Consider the following 22,013-nt stretch of genomic DNA (forward strand, 5'->3'; position numbering starts at 1 on the left):
TTCTTAAATTACGAAAATGAGACATATATTTTATGGAAGTTATAGAATTAATAGTGATTAATCTTTCATTTTGTTACTTCACCAAGTTATAGAATTAATAGTGATTAATCTTTCATTTTGTTACTTCACCAACTTTCTTATTTTACAGTCAAATTCTAAACTATGGTTTTTACTATTTTGTTTTGATGGATGAAAAAGATAAAATAAGGACAATTTACACAAATAAAATAAATGAATGAAATATTTATGCACAACATTGGCAATTTCTAAATGCAAATACAACAAGTGCAATTGTATATAATCCGCTACATCCTATAGCGGAACCCAATTGTACGTTGAGAACTTCAATATTCATAAATCACTACAGGATGTAGCAGATTACATACAATTGCGTTTGTTGCATTTGCGTCTGAAAAATACCAATATTATATTTGCATAAAGATTTTCTTCAATCATTTTATTTGTGTAAATTGCCCATAAAATAATGAAAGAAAATTATTTGCAAATATAAATGTTAAAGCGTTGTTTTGAAATATATTAAGTTATAATTTAATAATTTTAACAATACTCCTAGCTGATCAATAAGAGATCCAAACTACAGAAAATTGCATTTCAAACCTACAAACCATTCAAAACAAGGATTATATTTAATTAATTTAAAATTTAATTTTAAAAATTAAAATTAACTTTTTTTTAATCTGTTATTTAAGTTGTTCAAAAAAAGTGTTGTTCTTCTATACTTTCTCTTAGTGTTTGTTTGAGTGCTATTATTTTAATAAAAAATATCTTTTTTGAATAAAAAAGATCTTTTTTATTTCTAGTATGTTTGACAAATTTCTAATAGTAAAAGTAAAAGTACTAAAAAAATAAAGGTTTGGATACTTTTGTCATACGGAACCCATCTTCCATGGGTACATCATTAATTTCCTTAGTTGATGAGTACTTTTATCAGCGTTCGTAAATTTTATGGGTATTTTTGGTAGTTTTTCCAAATTCAAAAAACTATACCTCAGTTTAGGGATGTCTATAAGCCGGGTGAAACCGGGTTTGTCCTGACCCAAACCTGACCCTAAATATACATCGAGTCTATTTTTTAGACTCTAAACCCGATGAAACCTAAACATTTTTGGGTAACAACAATATCGAGTGAAAACCGGTCTTTAAAATTTTAACAATAATTTATAAAAAATTTATTTATAAAGAAATTTATTTATGATACACTTGTTTATAAAGAAGAAACTTATTATCGAAAAGTTGATATCCATATTTGAATTTGAATTTATTCATAAATTCTAATTTGATGCTTCTTTGATCTATTTTCTAATTCAACAAGTGTGATTAAAAATAAAATAATAAGCTTATAATTAATATAACATTATATTGAAATTAATTTGAAACATATATATCTTTTTTAGTTCTCTTAGAGAGCACATGGATCGGGTGAAGTCGGATTCGCCTTGACCCGGACCCGACCCGAAATAATGACCGGGTATATTTTTTAGACCTTTACCCAATCTTAGACTCGATGAAATCACACCAAATTAGCCCCTAAAATATTCGTAGCTTGGCCGAGTCTTTGGGTCGGGTCGGGTCATGTGCACCTCCACCTTAGTTTTATAGGGTGAAAAACATAAACATTTACATGACATCAAGAACGCATACTTTTCGTTTCTTTCTTTCTTTAAGCAACTAGATTTGAATTTTTTGTAGACTTATAAGTGAACTTCAAGCATTTAAATAATATATTTAATATTTTTTCGTATCACTTGTATAAAATAAATGCAAATGGTTTTGTACTATAACTTTTTCAAGAGTTTGAACAAATTTCTAAGCACTTATAAAGAATCATCTTTTCACACCACTTTAGAAAAATAAATAGCAAAAAATATAAGCACCACATATTCTAGTTCGGTATAACTTTTTCACCTATTTCTAGTCTACCTCACCAAGGTATAAAAGTTTTCACTATATCACCAAATTTATAAGGCACTTAATAAACTGTTATATGATAGAGCACTTGATAAACACTTCGCGATATATTATCACCCTTTGATTAAGCCACTCTACTTTTAAATCAGTAAAAAACATAAACATTCATATGACATTAACAACACACTTTGTTTTTTCTTTCTTTCTTTAATCCATTAGCTTTCATTTTTTTTCCATCTTCACTAATCTAAGAAAAGCAAAACAATTCTTTTGTATTTTTACTTTCTTATTCCTCAATTCACTGCAAAAAAATAAGGTTTTATTTCTTAGTCTCGTCACTTCCTCAATACCACACCTCTTTCTTCGTACATTATCAGTATATCATTGTTGCTTTCGCTACCACCATCATCGTCATCGTTGTTGTTGCCACTGTGCCGCCGTCACTTCTGTTTCTCCGTTTACTCTCTGCCTTCACGTTCGACGGCGACCACTGCCTTTTTTTTTGTCCGTATTAGAGTTTCATTTTTGAAAAAATTCCTTCTAGATTTGTGTCTAAATGAATCTCTTTTCTCTCCTTCACTTTATTTTTATTGTTTGTTGTTGTTGTTGCTGTTGCTGTTGAAGAGTGAAATGTTTGATACTAAGTGGCTTTTATGAAATTTGGGATGACAACTATAATACAATAAAAATATTTTCATAGTGAAACTAGAAATGGTGGTAGTGATAGTTAATGAAAAAAGGGTATTGCAATGGCAGAAAAGGAATTGGTAGGAGTAGTGGTAATTAGAGGTGGCAAACAAACCTAAATTTGTTAGGCCGATCCACATAACCCGCTAAAAAAGGTAGGTCAGGTTGAAAAATTGGGACCGTCAAATAGCAAACTCCAGCCTAACTCGCACCGCTTAAACCGCGGGTTTTGGCAGGGCGGGGCGGGCTTTTCCGCCGAGATTAATTTTTTTTTTGTAAGGAGGTATTTTTGTAATTTTTTTTTATCAAAACCCAACTTTTTCCAACCTAACTTATAAGAGAATGAAGATAAAAATTGAGTGTTTTGGATTATGTTTATTTTGTTTTGAAGACAATATTTATAATTATGTTTTGGATTATATTTATTTTGCTTTGGAGACAATATTTATAATTATGTTTTGGATGAAAATTTGATTTATAATTATGTTTATTAGATATTTATAATTACAAAGAATTTAATATTTATAAATATAAAATTAGAATTTTTGTATGTTTTTAGAAATTATAAATTTATCAAAATGATTGTGAAATTATATATATATTATTTAATAGTTAATAATAAAAAAAAAGAAATTTGGCAGGATTAGTCCGCCAACTCGCCGTTAGGTGAGGTGAGGTAGAATTTTAAGACCGTATCATTAAATAAAATGGGACAGACTTTAGAATAGGATAGGCTTTCTCTCTTGTTACCCCAAATGGTAATGGGTGGATATAGGATTAAGACAAAAGAAATAAAAATAATAACAGCAAAAATATTTAAAAAAAATTAAAAAATGATGATGTTGGTGAATAATTTTTATTTTTGAGAGAGTAAAATTAAAAAAAATAATACAAATAAAAAATATTAAAAATAAAATTAAAATTTAAAAATATCTTAAAATTTTTAATAAAATTTAAAGACAAAAATTATAGTTTACTTTTTACAAAATAAGATTAGACTGAACATCAAAAGTAAGAATCGAATTGCGAGATCTGTAGGAAATAAAAAATAAGGAAAAGACATAATCACGTAACAAAAAATTCTGCAGAAAATTCTTAGAGAGAGTGGGAGTGAGAGTGAGAGCTACGGAGGCGGAAGGAGAGACGTAGTGAGCCACCGCTGACGGCGTGATCTGCCTGACTGACGACGGCGGAATGTGAGGCGCCGACAAGAAGGAAGAAGCACCGATCCGCCATCCTCCCGTGTCGCGCGGCGCCTCCTGTACACCTCACCAAACTCAAACTGCTCCTTCAACGGCGGTTAGTAACGTCCCGCAACAGATCCCCACCCAGTTCACGCCGTTACAATCAGAGACAACAAAAATGAAAAGAAAAAATAAATAAAATTCCAATCACTTGTGTTATCGTGCCCCGAACCCTAGCCTACCATTTCTCACAGCATAACCCTAACTTCCCCCAATCTTCCAATCGCAGGTCGCCGGAATCGGCCTCGCTCGCCGGCGCCGCCTCATCCACTCTCAAGGTACAACCTACATTGCATCTCCCTCTCTCTCTCTCTCTCTCTCTCACACACACACACACACACACACAGAGCAATGCATGCTGCCTCTGAGAGATGTTTTAATTTTTGTTAAATTTGTTTCCATGATTAATCTGTGATCTTGTGATATCTATGTGTGTAATGTGGTCTAAATTTATTTCCACCAAGAATTTTGAAGTGGAAATGAGGATTTAAGTCTGCTCTTGCACAAATCGGGACTCATGCACTTTTGAAGATGCTCATGGCTTTATTTGGAAACTTTTGTCCTGTTGCTTTCTGTTGATCGGTGATAGCATCAAATTCAATGCTTTTAATCCCTTTATAAACTTGCATGTTAGGAAATTAAGTTGCTAACATAGTTTTTAAGTTTTCTTTTCATTAAGGTATACGAAAAATTAGTAATCTTGCAAGTTGTGGCCAGCAATTTAGATAGGTTTCTTTGTGTTGGTTTTTCAGATTATATATTTTCCCTTTAGGAGAATTTCATGATGGCTGTGTTTATTTGTCTCATCTCCTTTATATAATATGGCTTGATTGTTAATGTTAACTAGAAGCAGCATGGGTCCTCTAAAGATTTTAAACTTGAATGTTGTAAACCTTAAAGGTTTAGCTTCCAAGAGATTTGCAATGTCTTCTTTCAATGTGCATCTACCTTTGTTTCCATTTAAACTTCAGCATCAACTTCAATTATTTATTTGCAATAACCCTTCAATCCTTATACATATGTGATGGTAGACAACTTTTTAGAAGCGAACTTCAATAATTTGACTTCAATTTAAATCAATTTATGATACCTAAATTTTTTTTCTTTATGAATTTGGAGTTTCAGCATGCTTCTCAGTTTTTATGAATATAAGTTTATTTTTAAAGCAATGTAAGATAAACTTGTGCTTTAATTTCTGGCATAACAACCCATGATATAGTATTAGTATATAATATAATGGGAGATATTACTAGTTAAAGAAAAGTGGATTGTGGCTGGACTAAGAATTTCTTTTGCCATTGCTCTTTTATTTCATACCAGGTTGACCAACCACGGTTCTGAACCCCAAATGTTTGACCCATATTGATTCTTCCCTTGATGGGTTTCTCAAAAAGTTTCTAAGTTTACCTGAGTCACCAACTGGGTAGGCACAATGCTCAAGCAATTCCTCAGCAAGCTTCCACGCAACAAGAAGCTCGACGTGGACTTGGACGAGTTGAGCCGGGTCGACTCATCCTCCAAGCCGAGCTCCTCTATGCACAACCTCGTTTCCCCATGTGCTGCGGGAAAAAACCACCACAACCGGTCCCATACCGCCACTGGTGGTGGTGGCAGCTCCTCCGCCGCGAAGCGCACGTCTTCGGTTTTTCCGACCAGCACCGTTTCGGGGATTGAACCCTTGGTCCCTTTCAAGGATGTCCCAAACTCAGAGAAGATGAACCTCTTTGTTAGCAAGCTCAGCCTCTGTTGTGTCACGTTTGATTTCACTGACCCCAGTAAAAACACCATGGAAAAGGATGTGAAAAGAAGAACTTTGATTGAACTTGTTGAGTTTGTGGCTTCTGGTTCTGTTAAATTCACTGAGCCTGCTATTCTAGCCATGTGTAGAATGTGTGCCTTTAACTTATTCCGTGTTTTTCCACCAAATTACCGGTCCGGCCGGTCGGGTGGCTCTGGTGGTGGAGGCAGTGGTGGTGGTGAGAATGATGATGATGAGCCCTCTTTTGATCCTGCTTGGCCACACTTGCAAATTGTGTATGATTTGTTGCTTAAGTTTGTTAGTTCTCCTTGCGTTGATGCAAAGGTGGCAAAGAAGTACATTGATCATTCATTCATTTCAAAACTGCTAGAGTTGTTTGATTCGGAGGATCCTAGGGAGAGGGATTGCTTGAAAACCATAATGCATAGGGTTTATGGTAAATTCATGGTGCACAGGCCTTACATGAGAAAGTCTATTAACAATTTGTTCTATAGGTTTGTGTTTGAGACTGAGAGGCACAATGGGATTGCTGAGTTGTTGGAGATCTTTGGGAGTATTATTAGTGGTTTTGCTTTGCCGTTGAAGGAGGAGCATAAGATCTTCCTTTGGAGGGTGTTGATCCCTTTGCACAAGCCAAAATCCATGGGGGTATACTTCCAGCAATTGTCCTATTGCATCACTCAGTTTATCGAGAAGGAGCCAAAGTTGGCGAGCACCGTGATTAGGGGATTGTTGAAGTATTGGCCTATAACCAATAGTCAGAAGGAGGTGATGTTCCTTGGTGAATTGGAGGAAATTTTGGAAGTTATTAACATGGTAGAGTTCCAGAGGGTCATGGTGCCATTGTTTTGGCGAATTGGATGCTGCATTAACAGTTCTCACTTTCAGGTACAGTTGTTTAGTTGAGTTATACTGAATCCATTTGCTGATATTTTGGTTATTGTTATCTTGTTAATCCATGCTAGGGTTTTCAGTAAGAATTGAATTCATGCACTTTAGCTTGTCTCTATGAATTTGATTGATTTCCAACACCTTAAATTGAGAAAGGCGAAAACACTGAATAATAATAATGTTTTTTTTTTCATGTTGAAAGTTAAAACATATTGCAACTATTATTTGGAGATTATTCTCTGCAGGTCCTTGTTTGTTAGATTATGTTACTTTCCGGTTGCAGGATTTTAAAGTAGTTAGTATATTATATTAGAGCTCTCGATATTTATTGAAGCATATGTCCTAGTTCTTTTAAGTTATCATTTGGAATCACAGGCATCTTAACTTATCGAACTAATATTTCTGTGAGCCTGCAATTTTTTTCTATCTATATTCATGGTGTTCCTTTTGAAATAAACTTTATAGTTAAAATATAAATCTAGCTGTTATATATATCATCAATGTTGAAATTAGTCCTTGTACAGAAAGAAGGCCTTTATTTCAGTCTCTACCCATGTAACTGTTTTAAAGAAGCCCCTACCATCAAGTGAAATTATAATTTTGTGAATATGGTTTGGCCTCGCATGTGTTTTAAATTATCTGTAAGTTGTCAAATAATAGCGAATAAAGAAGGACCATACTCCGCTAACCACGCAGTATTCTTGAAATTATCGATCCTACTTACTGTAGCACTTTCATCACCAAAAGTTACATTGGTAGAGGCCAATTTGAAACGTTATTTTTTGTGTAGGCACTAAACTATAGATTGAAGAAATCAAGGAGTAAAATTATATTTAATTTTTCTTAATATTTTATCATTCTTCTTATTTGCTAAAATATACTCTTTTTTTTGTTCAACCTGGACTGTTTCAGGTAGCTGAAAGAGCCCTTTTCTTGTGGAACAACGACCACATTGTCAACCTGATCGCTCACAACCGTCAGGTAATCTTGCCGATCATATTTCCAGCGTTAGATAGGAATTGTCAAGGCCATTGGAACCAGGCAGTTCTCAACTTAACTCACAACGTTAGGAAGATGTTTGTGGAGATGGACGAGAAGCTGTACGTCTCCTGCCTCACCCAGTTCAAGGAGGAAGAAGCGCTGCTTAGCTTGGAAGCCGAGAAGCGGAAGGAAGCCTGGAAACAGCTTGAGAAAGCGGCCAGTCTCCAGCCAGTAATTGGAAACACAGCTGTTTTAGTTTCTCCAATTTGATAACCTTCAAAAATGTGTATGTATAATAGTAATAGACCTTCAATGAAATCTTAAAAAAAAAACCTCTTTTCTCCTTGCTAATGGTGGATAAATCCTTGAGGGAAAAGCTAGATTAATGGCTGTTTAATTGGAAAAATCCTATATATATATTTCATGCTTTTGATGCTTCTTTCTTAGGCATGGCGGCCACAAAATGTTGTAACATGTAACATGGTTTTGATTGCTACTATTGGTGCAACTTTTGCATCCTTCTGATTAAAGTGATGAGAAGGTACCATGCAGCAGATCAAACAATTTTCTGTATAAGCTATTTCCACAATCATCACGTGTGATATTTCATTCCTTAGAGCTATTTCAGATTCAATGTATTTTTTAGTTTAGATTTTATTTCTTTGTTTATATATTTATCAATCTCATATTTTAGTGTAATTTTTCTCAAGTTTTTTTAATTAATTTTTTGTTCATACGTCCATTATAAAGTAGTTATTAAATAAGAATATTTTGGTAAATAATTTAACAATTAGTTTCTTATTTTGGGTTTTTTTTTTGTACAATAGCTAAATAGAAAACAAACAGAAAGGGAAAAAGAACACACAGATGAAAAGAAATATTGTAATCTAAGTCATCCTATAGGAGACTAAGCAGGGGAGCGTGCAGCTATAGCCAGTCTATTGCTTCGTAATCTCCATGGACATCATCTTTGGCCAACCAATCTGCCACACAATCTTTTGTTTTTAAATAGTGTATAAACTAGTGTGAAGACCCGTGCAATTGCACGGTGTTATACATGATATGAAAAATAAATAATTTGATATTTCAATTAGAATAAGTAAATATAATTAGTTAAAATAGAATGCGCATATTATTTTATACATTTATAAATAATCAAAAAAATATATATAACAAAATGCATACATATTAAAAAAAAATAATGATTGAAAGGTATATTAAACAAAATAAAAAAATAAAAAATTAAAATATAGAAGAAGAAAAAGAAAAAAAAGATAAAAAAAATTAAAAGAAAAGGATGAAAAAACAGTAAAATGTATATTTAGTAATATAAATTCCATGAATTTTTTTCATAAATTCAAAAATCATTTAATTTTTTTAATTTGATCAATTTTAAAAAATATGAAAAGATTATATGTAAACATGTAATCCATTAATTTGCTATTTTTTTATAATTATCTTTTTTTATTGTAAATAAATTATACTATAACATTCTAAAATGTTTTTCAATTATCTTTTAGCAATTTACCACAAAAATATAAATGAAAAATAAAACGGATAGAGAATCAAAATTAAAACGGTAATAATAATTGGTGGAGAGTGGCTTCTCTCTTTTCTCTAATGTGGAGGTGAGAGTGGGTTTAGGATTTCAGGATTAATGGGTTATTGATTTGAAGGGATTTGTTTTGTTAATTATTTATTAGTTCATTAATTATTATTATTAATTGTTATACATATAATATTGATAAAAAAATTTTATTTAATGTTAAAAAAATGTGCATTGATATTAGGAAATTAATAGTAAAATATAATTTTTATTAAAGAAATTTTGGTAAAATTAAAATTTAATAAATAAAAAATTATTTAAGAGTATATTAAAAAAATATTTTACCAATTAAAAAACTTTTTAAAGATAATTTCATAAAAATACAATTTAGTAAATAGAAAAATAATTTTTTAAAACGTATTTGAATAAACTGAATCATATAAAATAAGTTAATATTTTAATTTATCTTTATATTTAATACAATAAAGCAGTATCATTACAAAAAATAACCACCACATAAAATTACATTAATATAAAAACAAAACAAAATAAATTATAAAATCTTATCAAATATTTCTTTAAATACGACATTAAGAGTTAAAGTAGAATCATCATTTTTCTCGCCAGATACCAAAATTCTTAAACCATCTTTGCTCTTCACTCGAGAAATAGCGACATAGAGTTGACCATGAGAAAATACCGGTCGACGCAAGAACAGTCCAACACTGGATAGAGTTTGACCTTGACTCTTATTGATAGTCATTGCAAAGCACAAGTTTATAGGAAATTGTCTCCGTTGAAATTTGAAAGGTATCCCAGCGTCACTCGGAATTAAATTCATCCGAGGAATGAAAACTTTATCTCCAATGTGACTCCCTGAGACAATCTCAGCTCCAATCACATTTGTTCCTAGATCTCTAACAATAAGGCGAGTACCATTGCATAAGCCACCAGCTGGATCAATATTTCTCAACAAAATAATAGGCACACATTTCTTCAATTTCAATGAGTGATTCGGTAACCCTGAACATTTTATTTGATTCAAAAACTCAATATTTATCCAATCAACATCAACGTCACAATAAGCATCACTACCACATATAGAATCAGCACTTAGATACTCTTTTTCTGTCCCAGGTAGCAATTGAACAATGTGATCATTGATTTCTTCAACAATCTCTACTGTTGGAGCTAATATGGCTCTGTCTTGGAAAAAACCAGTATCATCAAAGTTTCTAACTATGTCAGGATAAATTGCATTTATAATATCATCAATTGGATTATCAGAAGGAAAAATCAGAAACTCATTTGGAATTTGAACTAAAAGCTTTTCGTTAATTATTGTCCCAATACGCCCTTCTCCAATCTGAAGAATCCAATCGGAAAACCTTTTCAATTCTTCCAGATTTGATTGATTTGTAGCACTTTCTAACCGCATATTTTTTGTCAACGTTAACACTTCAAAGTGCTTCCAAAGAATTGAAGAATTGATTGATGTCATAACAATCTCAGCACGAGAAGCTTTAGGAATAACAGGTAAAACCTGTCGAAAATCACCTCCAAGAACAATGATTTTTCCTCCAAAAGGTAGATCTTTGTTAGACACTGAAATCGACGTCATTATGTCTCGAAAACTTCTGTCTAAAGCTTCAAATGCCAACTTGTTAGTCATTGGAGCCTCATCCCAAATAATTAGCTCAGCAAGTCGAATTAAATCAGCCTTAGGACTATCTTTCGGAATTCTACAAATAGTATCTTCATTCAATTCAATTGGGATACCAAACATAGAATGAGCTGTCTTACCACCAGGTAACAATAATGAAGCAATTCCACTTGAAGCAACATTAATAACAATTCTTCTTTGAGAACACAATTTGGCAGATAAGAGTCTATACAAAAAAGTTTTTTCAGTCCCACCAAACCCATAAATGAAAAACAACCCGTGTTCCTTGTTAGTAACACAATGTATAATCCTATCATAGATTGACTTCTGTTCTTCATTCAACTTTGGAAAATTTGAATCGTGTTCTTCAAGCATCACAGAAATGTCATATTCTAATTCACGCAACACCAAAGAATTACTAAATTGTGAGACCAAATTAACATTAGGAAGCGGCATACCAGCAAAATCTCTTAATGATTTTCCATTGGCCTGTAGCAATTTCTCTATCTCTATTAGACAAAATGTTTGTAACTCTTCGTCAGTCATTGTTATTCCTGCAATATTTTTTTTTTCAGTTAGTAAATTCATCAAGATATCAAAAACTTGTATTGTTTGAAAATTTTTCCTATCATGCTATGTATGTATTCTAAACTTTCTGCATATCATTTTCGATTTATTTATTGTTAAGAGTTTTTCTTAATCCTATAAATAAAAAAGATAAACTAAAGATTAAGTAAATACCTGGAAAATGAAGCTCACTTCGCCTGTAATAAATGATATCATCAGATAAATATTTCCAAGTTTGATTCCAAACTAAAACGGGCCTAGAGACAGAACCAGATATTAACAATGAAACAAAAAATTTTCTCAATTGGGCGCCAGAAGATAACTCAGCCGCTTCATTAATGGCCAAGACAAACTCATTATCATCTATTAAAAATCCCATGGCAGAACATGCCTCTTGGAATGTATCATATAAAACAGAATTGACAGTCCTTATACTTCGAAAACTGGTGCATCCTCTTTGCACATTGAGAAGCATACGCATATAGAACAGCTCACCAGTTGAAGGATGAACAAAACTTAATCTTCCTATAGAAAATCCCCTTCTTCTTGGTTTCCACCGTCGAGATTGTAAATCATAAACGAATTTACTTGGGAACTCAACATATGTTAGTGTTCGTCCTTCAATATATGTTCGATTAGCCATCATCCAAGCAGTAAACATTGTCATCAAATCTCTATTTCTTATTAAAACAGAGCCAATAGTATCATGATCATCGAACACAACATGCTGCTGATTAGGTAAATGAAATCTGAGTCTTTGCACAGGTGGCCATCTATGATGAATTTCATATGCAAAAATTCTCCACATAGATTCACAAGGTGAAAGATACCGACAATCATAATACTGTTTGATCTCATCAACCACTTCAAAAGAATGAGTTGTCTCAGTTGAATGACTAATAGTTGCAGTTACACGATCTGGACCCTTGTTAATGTACTTGAAAAGATACTTTATAACATTTGACTTATTGCAAAATTCCAAATAAATATGAGCCTGGTACTTCATCAACAATAATGGATTATATGGAACAACAAATCTATTATCAAGATCAACACCATGACTTTTAACTGTAACACCAATATCTCGACGCTTGTAAATAGGATAACCATCTTCATCAAAACTCGTATAATTAACAAACTGCTTCGGATAAAACTTGGAGCATCTTCCATCTTTCATGCATGGAGAAGTTGGTCTTACCCTACCACAAGGGCCATGAATCATGTATTTACTAACCACACTATACAAATGTGGAAACTTCATAGGATTAGGAAGTTCTGCACAAATCAACTCATCAACAATTTCAATATTCTGCAATCTATTCCTTCCATCAAGCCAAAGTAGAATATGTGCATGTGGCAAACCTCTTTTTTGAAACTCAATTGTATACATACCTAAATAATAAAAAAATGTAGGTAAATATAGAAATTTAGCATAAATTCAATATAGAATTGTCTATATTCGATATACCTGCATTAAGAGGACCAAAAAAAACACCATTCTTAAGATCATTAAGAAGACACTTCATCTTAGCATGAAAGACTCGGCAAGCAATGTCTGGCCGATCAGCAATTGGAACTTGATCACGATTAGTATATCTTTGAAACTCAGGCCAGTTAGGATTGCAAGTAAGGGTAAGAAATAGATCTGGATACCCAAAATGCTTACAAATAGCCATAGCATCTTGGCAATTATTAAACATGTAACGTTTACCACCAGTGAAGGAAGAAGGCAAAATCACTCGAGTACCAATTGATGATGCTTCAGTATCACCGCGTCGCATAGCTTCTTCAATACCTTGTAAGACTTCTCCTCTAATTGTGCTCTGTTTTTTCCTGATTTCATAAAGCCTCTGTGACTCAATCATAGAGAATGAATCAACAACAAACTGTTGGAACAATCTTCTAGACTTATGAATAATGCTATCCTCATCCTCTCTCATTTGCAAACGAAAACAGATAAATTCTCGCATGGATACTCTAGTCCTTCTCCCTGCAACATTTATATCTTGAATATCTCGATAAGGAATACCCAATTGATAACCATCTTCCTCGTAAGGAAAAAGCAAGGGATATTGCAATGGCCAGTATAAAGCATGTGTCTCATATATTCTTTGAAGTTGGCCAGTTGCAGATTTAACAATGACATCACGACCAGTATCAGAAGAATCAAAATCACCAACAACCAAAGCAGCAACTTCATCGCACGAAGGATAATTATAAACTCTTCGATCACGTTCTCTTTGACTAAACAATTTCAAAGAAAACATCTGAGACAGGTGATTCTCATGGAATTCCCTCACTCTTCTAAATGATTGTGCTATGGGATTATGTTGATCAATCATTTGGGTCAAATCAATTATCAGCTATCTATCTATATTTGAACTTTGCCTATAATTAAGAAAAATAATAACACAATATTACTAAGTAATTTTACTTAAAATGAAGAAACATGCATTTTTTATAATTAGAATGAATCTTAACAACAATATTTAAACAATAGGATACGAACATTTTGATTATAATAATCAAAGTTACATCCATATTAAAGTTACATCCATATTAGTATCTTACCAACTAAAAATGAAATTGAAAATAAAGGAAACAAATTAAAATTACAAACAATCATAACAAATTTTTGTAAGAATTGACCTTACCCAAATATTCTTTCTCTATGCGTTAACTCATGTTCTGTGTCATATATGTATAATTGGGCAAATTTCGGAACTTGACCAGCCTGAGGTAATAAACTTCCAATCCTATGATAATTTTGACCACTTATGATGAATTGTGGTGGACCAATTCCATCATTCACTGAGTCTATTACTTTACCACCAAGAGAAGTGAAAGCAAACATACTATCAGTTCCATCATTCACTGAGTCTATTACTTTACCACCAAGAGAAGTGAAAGCAAACATACTATTATAATACCGAATTTTCTTCTGAAACTGTAAAGACTTACTATCATGACCATGAATCAAATTATATAATAAATCTGGAGCTTTCTGAAGATACGGTAATTGAATTTTTCCTTGAAAACAACAAAGTGTAAAAAGAGGCTGGTTAATTCTTGACTGTTTTTCAACCCGCTCTAGTAACCAAAACGACGCACCACAATATAGACAAGTATACACAGGGTCACCAATATCGAGACAACCTACAAAAATGAATAAAAAATTTAAATAATAAACAAATCCTTACAAATTTAACTAAGTAAAAAAATTATATTAAATAAAGACTTAAATGCTTCTTAATTTTTTTTTACTTAAGAAAATATACCAGTAAAACAATTAAAAATATACCAGTAAAACAATTAAAGATTCAGAAATTATTCACTGGATACTCATTGTCTACAAATTGAAAATATAAATATTTGATAATAATAATAATCTAACCAAATTTGAGACACTTGTATTGAAAGTATTTAAAATCAATGAATACTATTTTTTTCATATTATATTTGGTAAAAAAATGTCATATAAATTTTATTACGACCAGAATATTAAAATTATAAAAGGAACATAACGTGACTAAATATACTAAATGAGTAGATTATATCTAAATTAATACGAAAAATGCAAACTCCATAAATAAATCAATTATAAGTATACTGAAATATCTTGAACTTCACTTTGTGAAAAAAGTGGATGATCAACAGGAGACCGAAGCTCATTCCAAGAATTTATAGTAGGATCATATATTTCAGAGTCATCTTGATTTGGGTTTTTATTATGAAACAAAAAAAAAACTTATTATAAATAAATCAAATATAAAGATATACACGTCAAAGAAATATTTAAACAGACAATCATAAAGTATGAAGTTATTAATAACTAAATGCATAATAAACAACATAAAAAAAATATACAAAAATTAATTCAATAATGAAATATATAAACCAAAATAAATAGACAAAAAATATAAACATGATAACAATGATTAGAAAAGAGTCCTTTTTATATTTTAAAATAATTGAAAAAATAATGTAAATAATAACTATACTTTCTAAGTTAACGAAGAAATTAAAAAATTTAAAACAATAAACTCATACCTGATAATATGAAATTGGCATTAATAATTGGAGTATCTTGCAAAATAATTGATCCCCCTAAAGAAAAAAAAAGAACTTTAAATGTAAAATTAAAACTATGGGAAGAGCAAAAAAATTAAACAGGTAGGTTAATAAATACCACGTACCAATATATTTAAACTTAAAATAAGAGAAATATTAGAAGTAGGAACAACATCAAACAATAAAGCATAGAAATCCAACCAATAATATTAATTGAACACCGATTTTATAATAGTAAAAAGCATTTGTAATGAAAAGATGTAAATTTTAATTTCTTTCAAAAAAATCCAAAAGTGAATATAGCAAAGCTGACCTCTTCTATCTTCAACTTGTTGTCCTCTCTTTCTCTTTAAATAATTTTTTCTATATAATCTTGCAGTAGCATAAGATTGAGACATTTTATGAAATTTTAACCAAGCTAAAGAAATTTAGAACCAACTAATGTTCACTATAATGGTATTTCGAATAAAATAGTACTTCCTTCTTAGACACCACTTCAGTTATATATAACCCAAAAAAGAAAAAAAGAAATCAAAGAACCTCCATAAGTTCATTTGAAGAGAATGAATGAGAATGAATGAGTATAACTTGTTTTCTCACTGCATACACTTGTAACCTTGACTTTCAGAAAATAAAATCAGAATAAGTAGAAAGGCTTTTCAGAATACTCTTAAAGCATGAAAGTAATGCAGCAGACTTGTGAAACTTAGGATCCAATTTATAGACAGAGAAATGAAACCAATTCAGGATTTAAATTAAAAAAATTGAACCATGGAGGGAAAAAATAAAAGATCATTGTGTATATAACACTCACTTTGAAACCAATCAAAAGTGGAATTGATATATTCATTGGAGGGTATATTTCTTAAGGGAATATATACATATATAAGGACTACGCTGGAAAGAAGGATGAGCACTGATTATGAGGCAAAACAATATGAATGACCATCACATCATCGAAAATTTGACAGCAATCAACACCTACCAATCAAATCTGCAGAAGGCAGATAATCATCCATCGGAAGAATGAAAAGCAGGAGATCTGACGTGATTTGTAGAAGGGGAATGTTTTTCCTTTTTGAAAGAAAACTTATAACCAGAGAGGCCATGAAAGTACTTGATGATGGGATTGATTTGCAACAAATGACAAAGGAGAGTTAGTCACAAGTAACGATACCTACTCTCATTAACCAAATAACTTTTTTGATAGAATAATAAAAGATAGTACTATTTGTTATAGAAGATGATGTCATTTCTCCCACCAAACCACCAAAATCTGATTTTTCATGTGAGGGTACACTGAAAAACAGGGAAGGGAATCACTTTCCCCACCTAACCACATCCAATCCATCTTTTGTTTTTGAAGAAAAATTCAAAAACCAACATCCCATCATAACTTCGAAAGTGACAAAATAAAATGAGGAAGCAACAACTTTGACTGACATCAGAATCATGTATAAAAGAATGAGATGAGATCACAAATAACATCATTCAAACTAACATCCCATCATAACTTCAGAAGAATGGAATTCACATTATATTTTCAACAATTTGAAGCATATAATAATAAAAATACAACCTCACCTCCCTAGAACTGATTGAGAAACAATCTATACATACTATGATTTAATGAGCACTTTAACAAAAACCAACTCCCATCACAACTATTAGATCTAAATTACTAAAAAAGAACCATTAAATTTGTTTAATTACCACTCAAAACTGATCAATGAAGTATAAAATGAGAAATTGAATTAACTATAATTTGATGAGCACTTTGACAAAAACCAACTCCCATCACAACTATTAGTTCCAAATTACTAAGAATAAAAGAACACGAAATTTGTCTAATTACCACTCAAAACTAACCAATGAACTATAAAATGAGAAACTGAATTAACTAAGAAGCTTATACCCTAAACACCATAATACATATATACTAATGATATCAGCATGACAATGTGTAAAACCAACAACCTTATAACAATAATCCTAATCCAACCATAATTATCAAGAAAAACATAGGATATATAAAAGAACTGATTTTGAACAGATAGATAGTAAAACATATGATGATATGAAGGAACTACATTATTCATAAATGAAAATGAACATATAAACCACATTCATATCAAAATCACATGATTGTAGCAATAAATCAATGAAGTTGTGGGAATCACAAAGTCATCTATGCATGGCTCCCGAATACAGATCCCAAAGCACCAAAACATGATGAAATTTCGAGAAATTGAATAAAATTACAAAGAGGGAGCTGAAATTAAAGAAAACAATAGGAGAATATGACAGAACCATATTACATTCTTCTTTAATATTTTTATAAAAATAAGGAGAAGAGAAGGATGAAACTCTTTTCTCAGTCAAACAGAGAGAGAAAAAGTGAAGTACAATATGAAAAGAATGAATGAAGACATTCTCCTAATGCATCTAAAACAACTTTGCATAACCTAATAAATAGCATACATCTAAAACAACTTTGCATAACCTAATAAATAGCATACATGCTTGAAATCACATGAACAGAATCCTCTCTCACACCAAAGACCATAACAATAATAAAATTCAACAAACGTGTACCTAACCAATCACATCAACTACACAATTTTCAAGGTTACTTTCTATCAAAATGAACTTGTATCTATAGAGAAAAACTACCTACCTTAACTGTCCTAACCTCCTAAACTATAGTTGACAAACCACTAAAAATTTCAAAAGGCTATTCACTTAGCCATAGCTGATGAGATACTGGGTATGATATTCTCATTCTCATTCAAGAGGAAAGTACACTATTCATATATACTTATCTCAATTAATGTGATATATTAGCATATTTAAATAAATGAAATGACCTTTAACCCATGATCTGATTTAGCTCTTTCACTTAAATAAAAGAAAATTACCTTCCAAGACACAAAACTTATATCCAACTGTATTTAATCTGTAATCTCTAGTATCTAATAATAGATATTGATACATTGATATCGATGTCAAAGAAGGCATTTGAAAGAAAACTAATAGATTCCTCATAATTCTTGATATAAAGCCATGCAAGAATGATTAATATGGTAATACCTCTGATAAATAATCCAACATAATTCCTAATATTTATGTAAAAGCAAAACACAAGCCACAATAACCATAGCAAATTAGATTCAATTGGTAGAGAAAAGAAAATGCAGTTAACCCAGAAAAAATTGTTAGCTATCTTCTGTTAATTTTTTGTATAGAAATATAAAGCTCCAGAGATATTGATTTTGAATAAAAGGAAAAGATCATAAAAGGAAATCAATGATAGAATTAACCCACCATACCTTGGTCTTCAACTTTCAGCCTCATCAATCCCCGAATTTGCCACTCCCCTGTTCTTCACAGACCGATAGAACTCCTCACAAAACTCATGAAACTTTGTGTCGGAATCGATAATTTCTCTACCGGAGAATAATCCTTCAGGAGCCTCTGAATCACATTGGAGTAGGTGGAGCATCAGTGGCTGCGGCAAACCGAAAACAATGCACTGGCGGGGTATCGAAGGCGGACGGCATGGAAGAGTTCAACGACGATGATTGCGGCGAGAAGCATCTCCAAGGGAGGAGAAGGTGTTGCCGGTTGAGCTTGAAGGGGAATTGTTGGAGATGAAGGACCTGAAACCAAAAAGGTTTAAATAAAAAATAAAATACAAAATATTACAAAATGGAAAGAAGACCAAAGAGAAGAAGAAGAAGAGAGCTACCTACCGTTGTTGATGGGTGAAGAATCAGAAGCCATAGCTGTTTTTCTGTCTTCCTCACCTCTTCTTCTTCCTAACCTCATTTCTTTATTTCCTTCGTTGGGCTCTTGGGCTTGAACTCTGTCCAAAAAAGAAAAATCAATGAAGTATAAAATAGGAAATTGAATTAACTATAATTTGATGAGCACTTTGACAAAAATCAACTCCTATTACAACTATTAGAGCACTTCATATATAATTCACCGTTCTTCTTCTGTGCGGAATCACTGCAATTACATCCCAAGATCTTCATCAAATGAAAGAGACAAAAATACCTGAAGCATTATAAAATAACAAACATCACTCAACAGCTTTATGCTGAATGAAAAACCTTCCACAAAAAAATTGATGAGTTTTGCAAAGAGCATTTATGATTCTATCACTCTATCAGTTTATAAAGCGCAACATCAACTTATTAAAGAAATAGAAAAATGACGAAATACAGGATTCAAACACAAAATAGAACTAAATGAATTAGCAACTCCCATAAGAAACGAAACCCATTCAATGGAATCAGGATGCAACTGACAATTATTAGCCTTGATATAAGTTAACTTTTATAAAATAAAACAGCGCAAAGCCTGGCCAAAGAAAACGCAGCTGAAAACCCTAAATTAAAAAAAGATAAAAAAATTTCAGAAGCAGGGTTCAAAAAGATCCGTACATGAGGGTGCGCCGGTTGAGATCTCGGAGGAGGAGGAGAATGTATCAACCAGGTTCTTGAGGTTCCAAAGAGCGTCACTTGTTCAGAGTCCCCAGAATCCCACCGGCGTCGTCGCCATCATTGTGCTCTCAGACGATACATTCGAGTAGCTACGGTTAGGACTGTGGGTGGGGATCATAACGATTAGTGATCTCAGAACAATAAAGGAAGAAGCCCATTGCGGCGTCGGTAAGTCGGTAACGGCAGCACCGTAGGGGATGGCGATGATGTCAATGGTAGATTAGCACAGGAGTTATCTGAATATAGTAATATAGTACCTTTTGTTGCCTCTCCTTCTCCAATTTGTACTGCTCTATCAAACTCAATTTTTCTGCAACCTACATGATTCATGAATGGTTCAACATTTATCAAACAGTGTTCTATTGTCTACCGATTTGTATTTTTCTAAAAATGAAAGATGCTTGCAGTAGCGACAAATCTATGAAATATGGATCCAGAATTTACAATGATGCTGCTCATGACACAATATTACACTTAATGAAGCAAAATTAAACAAAATGAAAATAAGAGTTGGTACCTGATGATCAAACTCAGCACGATCCATTGCCCGCACATCACTGTGAAGCTGCAGGTCAATCGGCTGTGTGATTTCTTTGACAGGAGGCTTTACCAAACACTGAAATATTAGCACAGAAGATAGTTGAGTAACTCAATACAGTCTATACAGCAAATGCAAGCATGTCACTGAAATGGAAAAAGTATGAGTTGTGAACTGAACACAAGATTTTGAGAGCAAAATGGGCACCTCAGGTTCATCTGTTGTCCATGGAAGCCCTTGGGCTATTGGTATCCTTTGCTTCTCTTCCTCTGTCATCATTTCATGTATCTTCTTCACAAATTCTTCCTCTTTCACCTTCCCCCTTTCCTGCATTGAATTACAGTATCCATGTTATTATCCAATTCAAAAATCAATGGAAAATTGATTCAATCAATCAATTTGTTGCATCAGAATAGGCATTACCTCAGTTCTTAGCTTGAATGGTTTTTGGCTGGTGACTCTCAGCTGCTGCTTCTTCTTCCACCTGCTTCCCCCAAAGGTGCTAGTTGATTCCAAACTCTGAAAAAAGCAAATCCATTCAATTCAAATTTAGAAAACCCTCATTTGAATCAAATCTTCATTTTTTTTCTCAAAAAAGGTAAGCATCCAGAAGACTTACATTTCTTCTGCTTCTTCTACCTCCATTAGAAGTCCTGTTAGATACACTGCAGTTTGAATAAAAAGTATAACAAACATCAACACAAACAGATAAATACTACTATTAAATAAGTAGTATAACATAGATACATATATATCATTTTGAACACACATCTGTATATCATTTAATTGGTAGATATACCAAAGTGTCTCTCTGTTTTTAATTGGTAGATAGTTCCAATTGTATTAGGTACCCAAAAATCAGAACGCATGTAGAGCATATAGAATGAAAACACTATAGAGGGAAAAAAAAATTCACGTTTAATTTTCCATTATCCACAGTCCGTGAAAAATTAACAACAAAAAAAACAATAAAACTACAAAATCAGGTATGGCTCCTCTTATATATGTCTAAGCATGTGATCCCTCCCAAACTTCTTTTCATTTCACAAATCGAATCAAATTTCAATTAAATCCCACAAATCCATATTCCATAAAATGCTGCTAAGAATCTAAAATTAAAAATGGATTATAAGTGAGAAAGAAACATACCAGGAGCGGCGGCAGGTGTTTCAGACACTGCAAAAAATAAACAAAAAAAAGTCACATAAAAATGAAAACTTTATCTGAGAGAAGATTCGAAAACAGGAAGAAGGAAGTTATAATTTGACTGACATCCACAGTTGGAAGCGGAAGGGGCGGAGACTTTGCATGCAGCGGGGAGAGCGAGGGCCTTGGTGACATTGAGAACGACGCCGAACTGAGCGCTGCTCTTGAAGGCTTCACACAGACATTGAGGCGCCGTTTTCAGAACCGATTTGAGCCCGGAGCAGCAGTTACCTTCCGGCTTGGTGGTGGTGCTGCCATTGGTGACGAAGGACAAGCAATCCGCCATGGTTAGAACCAGGGAGGAGCAATCCACGGCGGGGGCTGGGGCAGCGTTGAGCAAGTGGGACGGTGAGGCTCCGTTAGCTCCCAAGATGAAGACTGCACAGAGAACAATGAGAGAGAAACAGAAACGGGTTGGTGAGT

General features: G+C 32.6%; 3 protein-coding genes across 4 annotated transcripts; 1 reads left to right on the plus strand and 2 right to left on the minus strand.

The window, feature by feature from the left end:
* Nucleotides 1–3,591: 3,591 nt before the first annotated feature.
* On the plus strand, nucleotides 3,592–8,080 carry LOC112707823 (serine/threonine protein phosphatase 2A 57 kDa regulatory subunit B' kappa isoform). Of its 2 annotated transcripts, XM_025759801.3 has the most exons (4): nucleotides 3,592–3,915; nucleotides 4,090–4,138; nucleotides 5,181–6,507; nucleotides 7,423–8,080. In XM_025759801.3, exons 3-4 carry the CDS (start codon nucleotides 5,293–5,295, stop codon nucleotides 7,759–7,761), a joined length of 1,554 nt encoding a protein of 517 aa, XP_025615586.1. In that variant the 5' UTR covers nucleotides 3,592–3,915; nucleotides 4,090–4,138; nucleotides 5,181–5,292; the 3' UTR covers nucleotides 7,762–8,080. The 2 variants fall into 2 exon arrangements, with proteins under 2 accessions (XP_025615586.1, XP_025615585.1); XM_025759800.3 differs by having other exon boundaries at nucleotides 3,592–4,138.
* A 1,472-nt stretch (nucleotides 8,081–9,552) lies between these two features.
* LOC112707824 (uncharacterized) lies at nucleotides 9,553–14,047 on the minus strand. The gene is made up of 4 exons (XM_025759810.3): nucleotides 13,922–14,047; nucleotides 12,736–13,655; nucleotides 11,442–12,659; nucleotides 9,553–11,254 (listed from the first exon to the last, which is right to left on the minus strand). The coding sequence occupies exons 2-4, from the start codon at nucleotides 13,607–13,609 to the stop codon at nucleotides 9,591–9,593; spliced, it is 3,756 nt and encodes a 1,251-aa protein (XP_025615595.1). The 5' UTR covers nucleotides 13,610–13,655; nucleotides 13,922–14,047; the 3' UTR covers nucleotides 9,553–9,590.
* Nucleotides 13,756–21,876, minus strand: LOC140174749 (microtubule-destabilizing protein 60-like). The gene is made up of 11 exons (XM_072200260.1): nucleotides 21,657–21,876; nucleotides 21,534–21,552; nucleotides 21,004–21,049; nucleotides 20,808–20,903; nucleotides 20,592–20,711; nucleotides 20,364–20,462; nucleotides 19,787–20,163; nucleotides 19,091–19,397; nucleotides 18,668–18,997; nucleotides 15,318–15,374; nucleotides 13,756–14,423 (listed from the first exon to the last, which is right to left on the minus strand). Exons 1-7 carry the CDS (start codon nucleotides 21,874–21,876, stop codon nucleotides 20,056–20,058), a joined length of 708 nt encoding a protein of 235 aa, XP_072056361.1. The 3' UTR covers nucleotides 13,756–14,423; nucleotides 15,318–15,374; nucleotides 18,668–18,997; nucleotides 19,091–19,397; nucleotides 19,787–20,055.
* Between the last annotated feature and the right edge of the window lie 137 nt (nucleotides 21,877–22,013).

This window comes from Arachis hypogaea, chromosome 8 (assembly GCF_003086295.3).
Source record: "Arachis hypogaea cultivar Tifrunner chromosome 8, arahy.Tifrunner.gnm2.J5K5, whole genome shotgun sequence".
Lineage (NCBI taxonomy): Eukaryota > Viridiplantae > Streptophyta > Magnoliopsida > Fabales > Fabaceae > Arachis > Arachis hypogaea.

Excerpts from the sequence above, each read along its gene's own strand:
- LOC112707824 (XM_025759810.3), bottom strand. The coding sequence starts at position 13,609 with ATGATTGATCAACATAATCCCATAGCACAATCATTTAGAAGAGTGAGG. Across the intron at positions 12,660-12,735 it reads TTTTGGTCCTCTTAATGCAG|GTATGTATACAATTGAGTTT; the intron begins GTATATCGAATA and ends TTTATTATTTAG. Across the intron at positions 11,255-11,441 it reads AAGTGAGCTTCATTTTCCAG|GAATAACAATGACTGACGAA; the intron begins GTATTTACTTAA and ends AAAATATTGCAG.
- LOC112707823 (XM_025759800.3), top strand. The coding sequence starts at position 5,293 with ATGCTCAAGCAATTCCTCAGCAAGCTTCCACGCAACAAGAAGCTCGAC. Across the intron at positions 6,508-7,422 it reads TTAACAGTTCTCACTTTCAG|GTAGCTGAAAGAGCCCTTTT; the intron begins GTACAGTTGTTT and ends GGACTGTTTCAG.
- LOC140174749 (XM_072200260.1), bottom strand. The coding sequence starts at position 21,876 with ATGGCGGATTGCTTGTCCTTCGTCACCAATGGCAGCACCACCACCAAG. Across the intron at positions 20,712-20,807 it reads CATTCAAGCTAAGAACTGAG|GAAAGGGGGAAGGTGAAAGA; the intron begins GTAATGCCTATT and ends AATTCAATGCAG. Across the intron at positions 20,164-20,363 it reads GTGCTGAGTTTGATCATCAG|GTTGCAGAAAAATTGAGTTT; the intron begins GTACCAACTCTT and ends TGAATCATGTAG.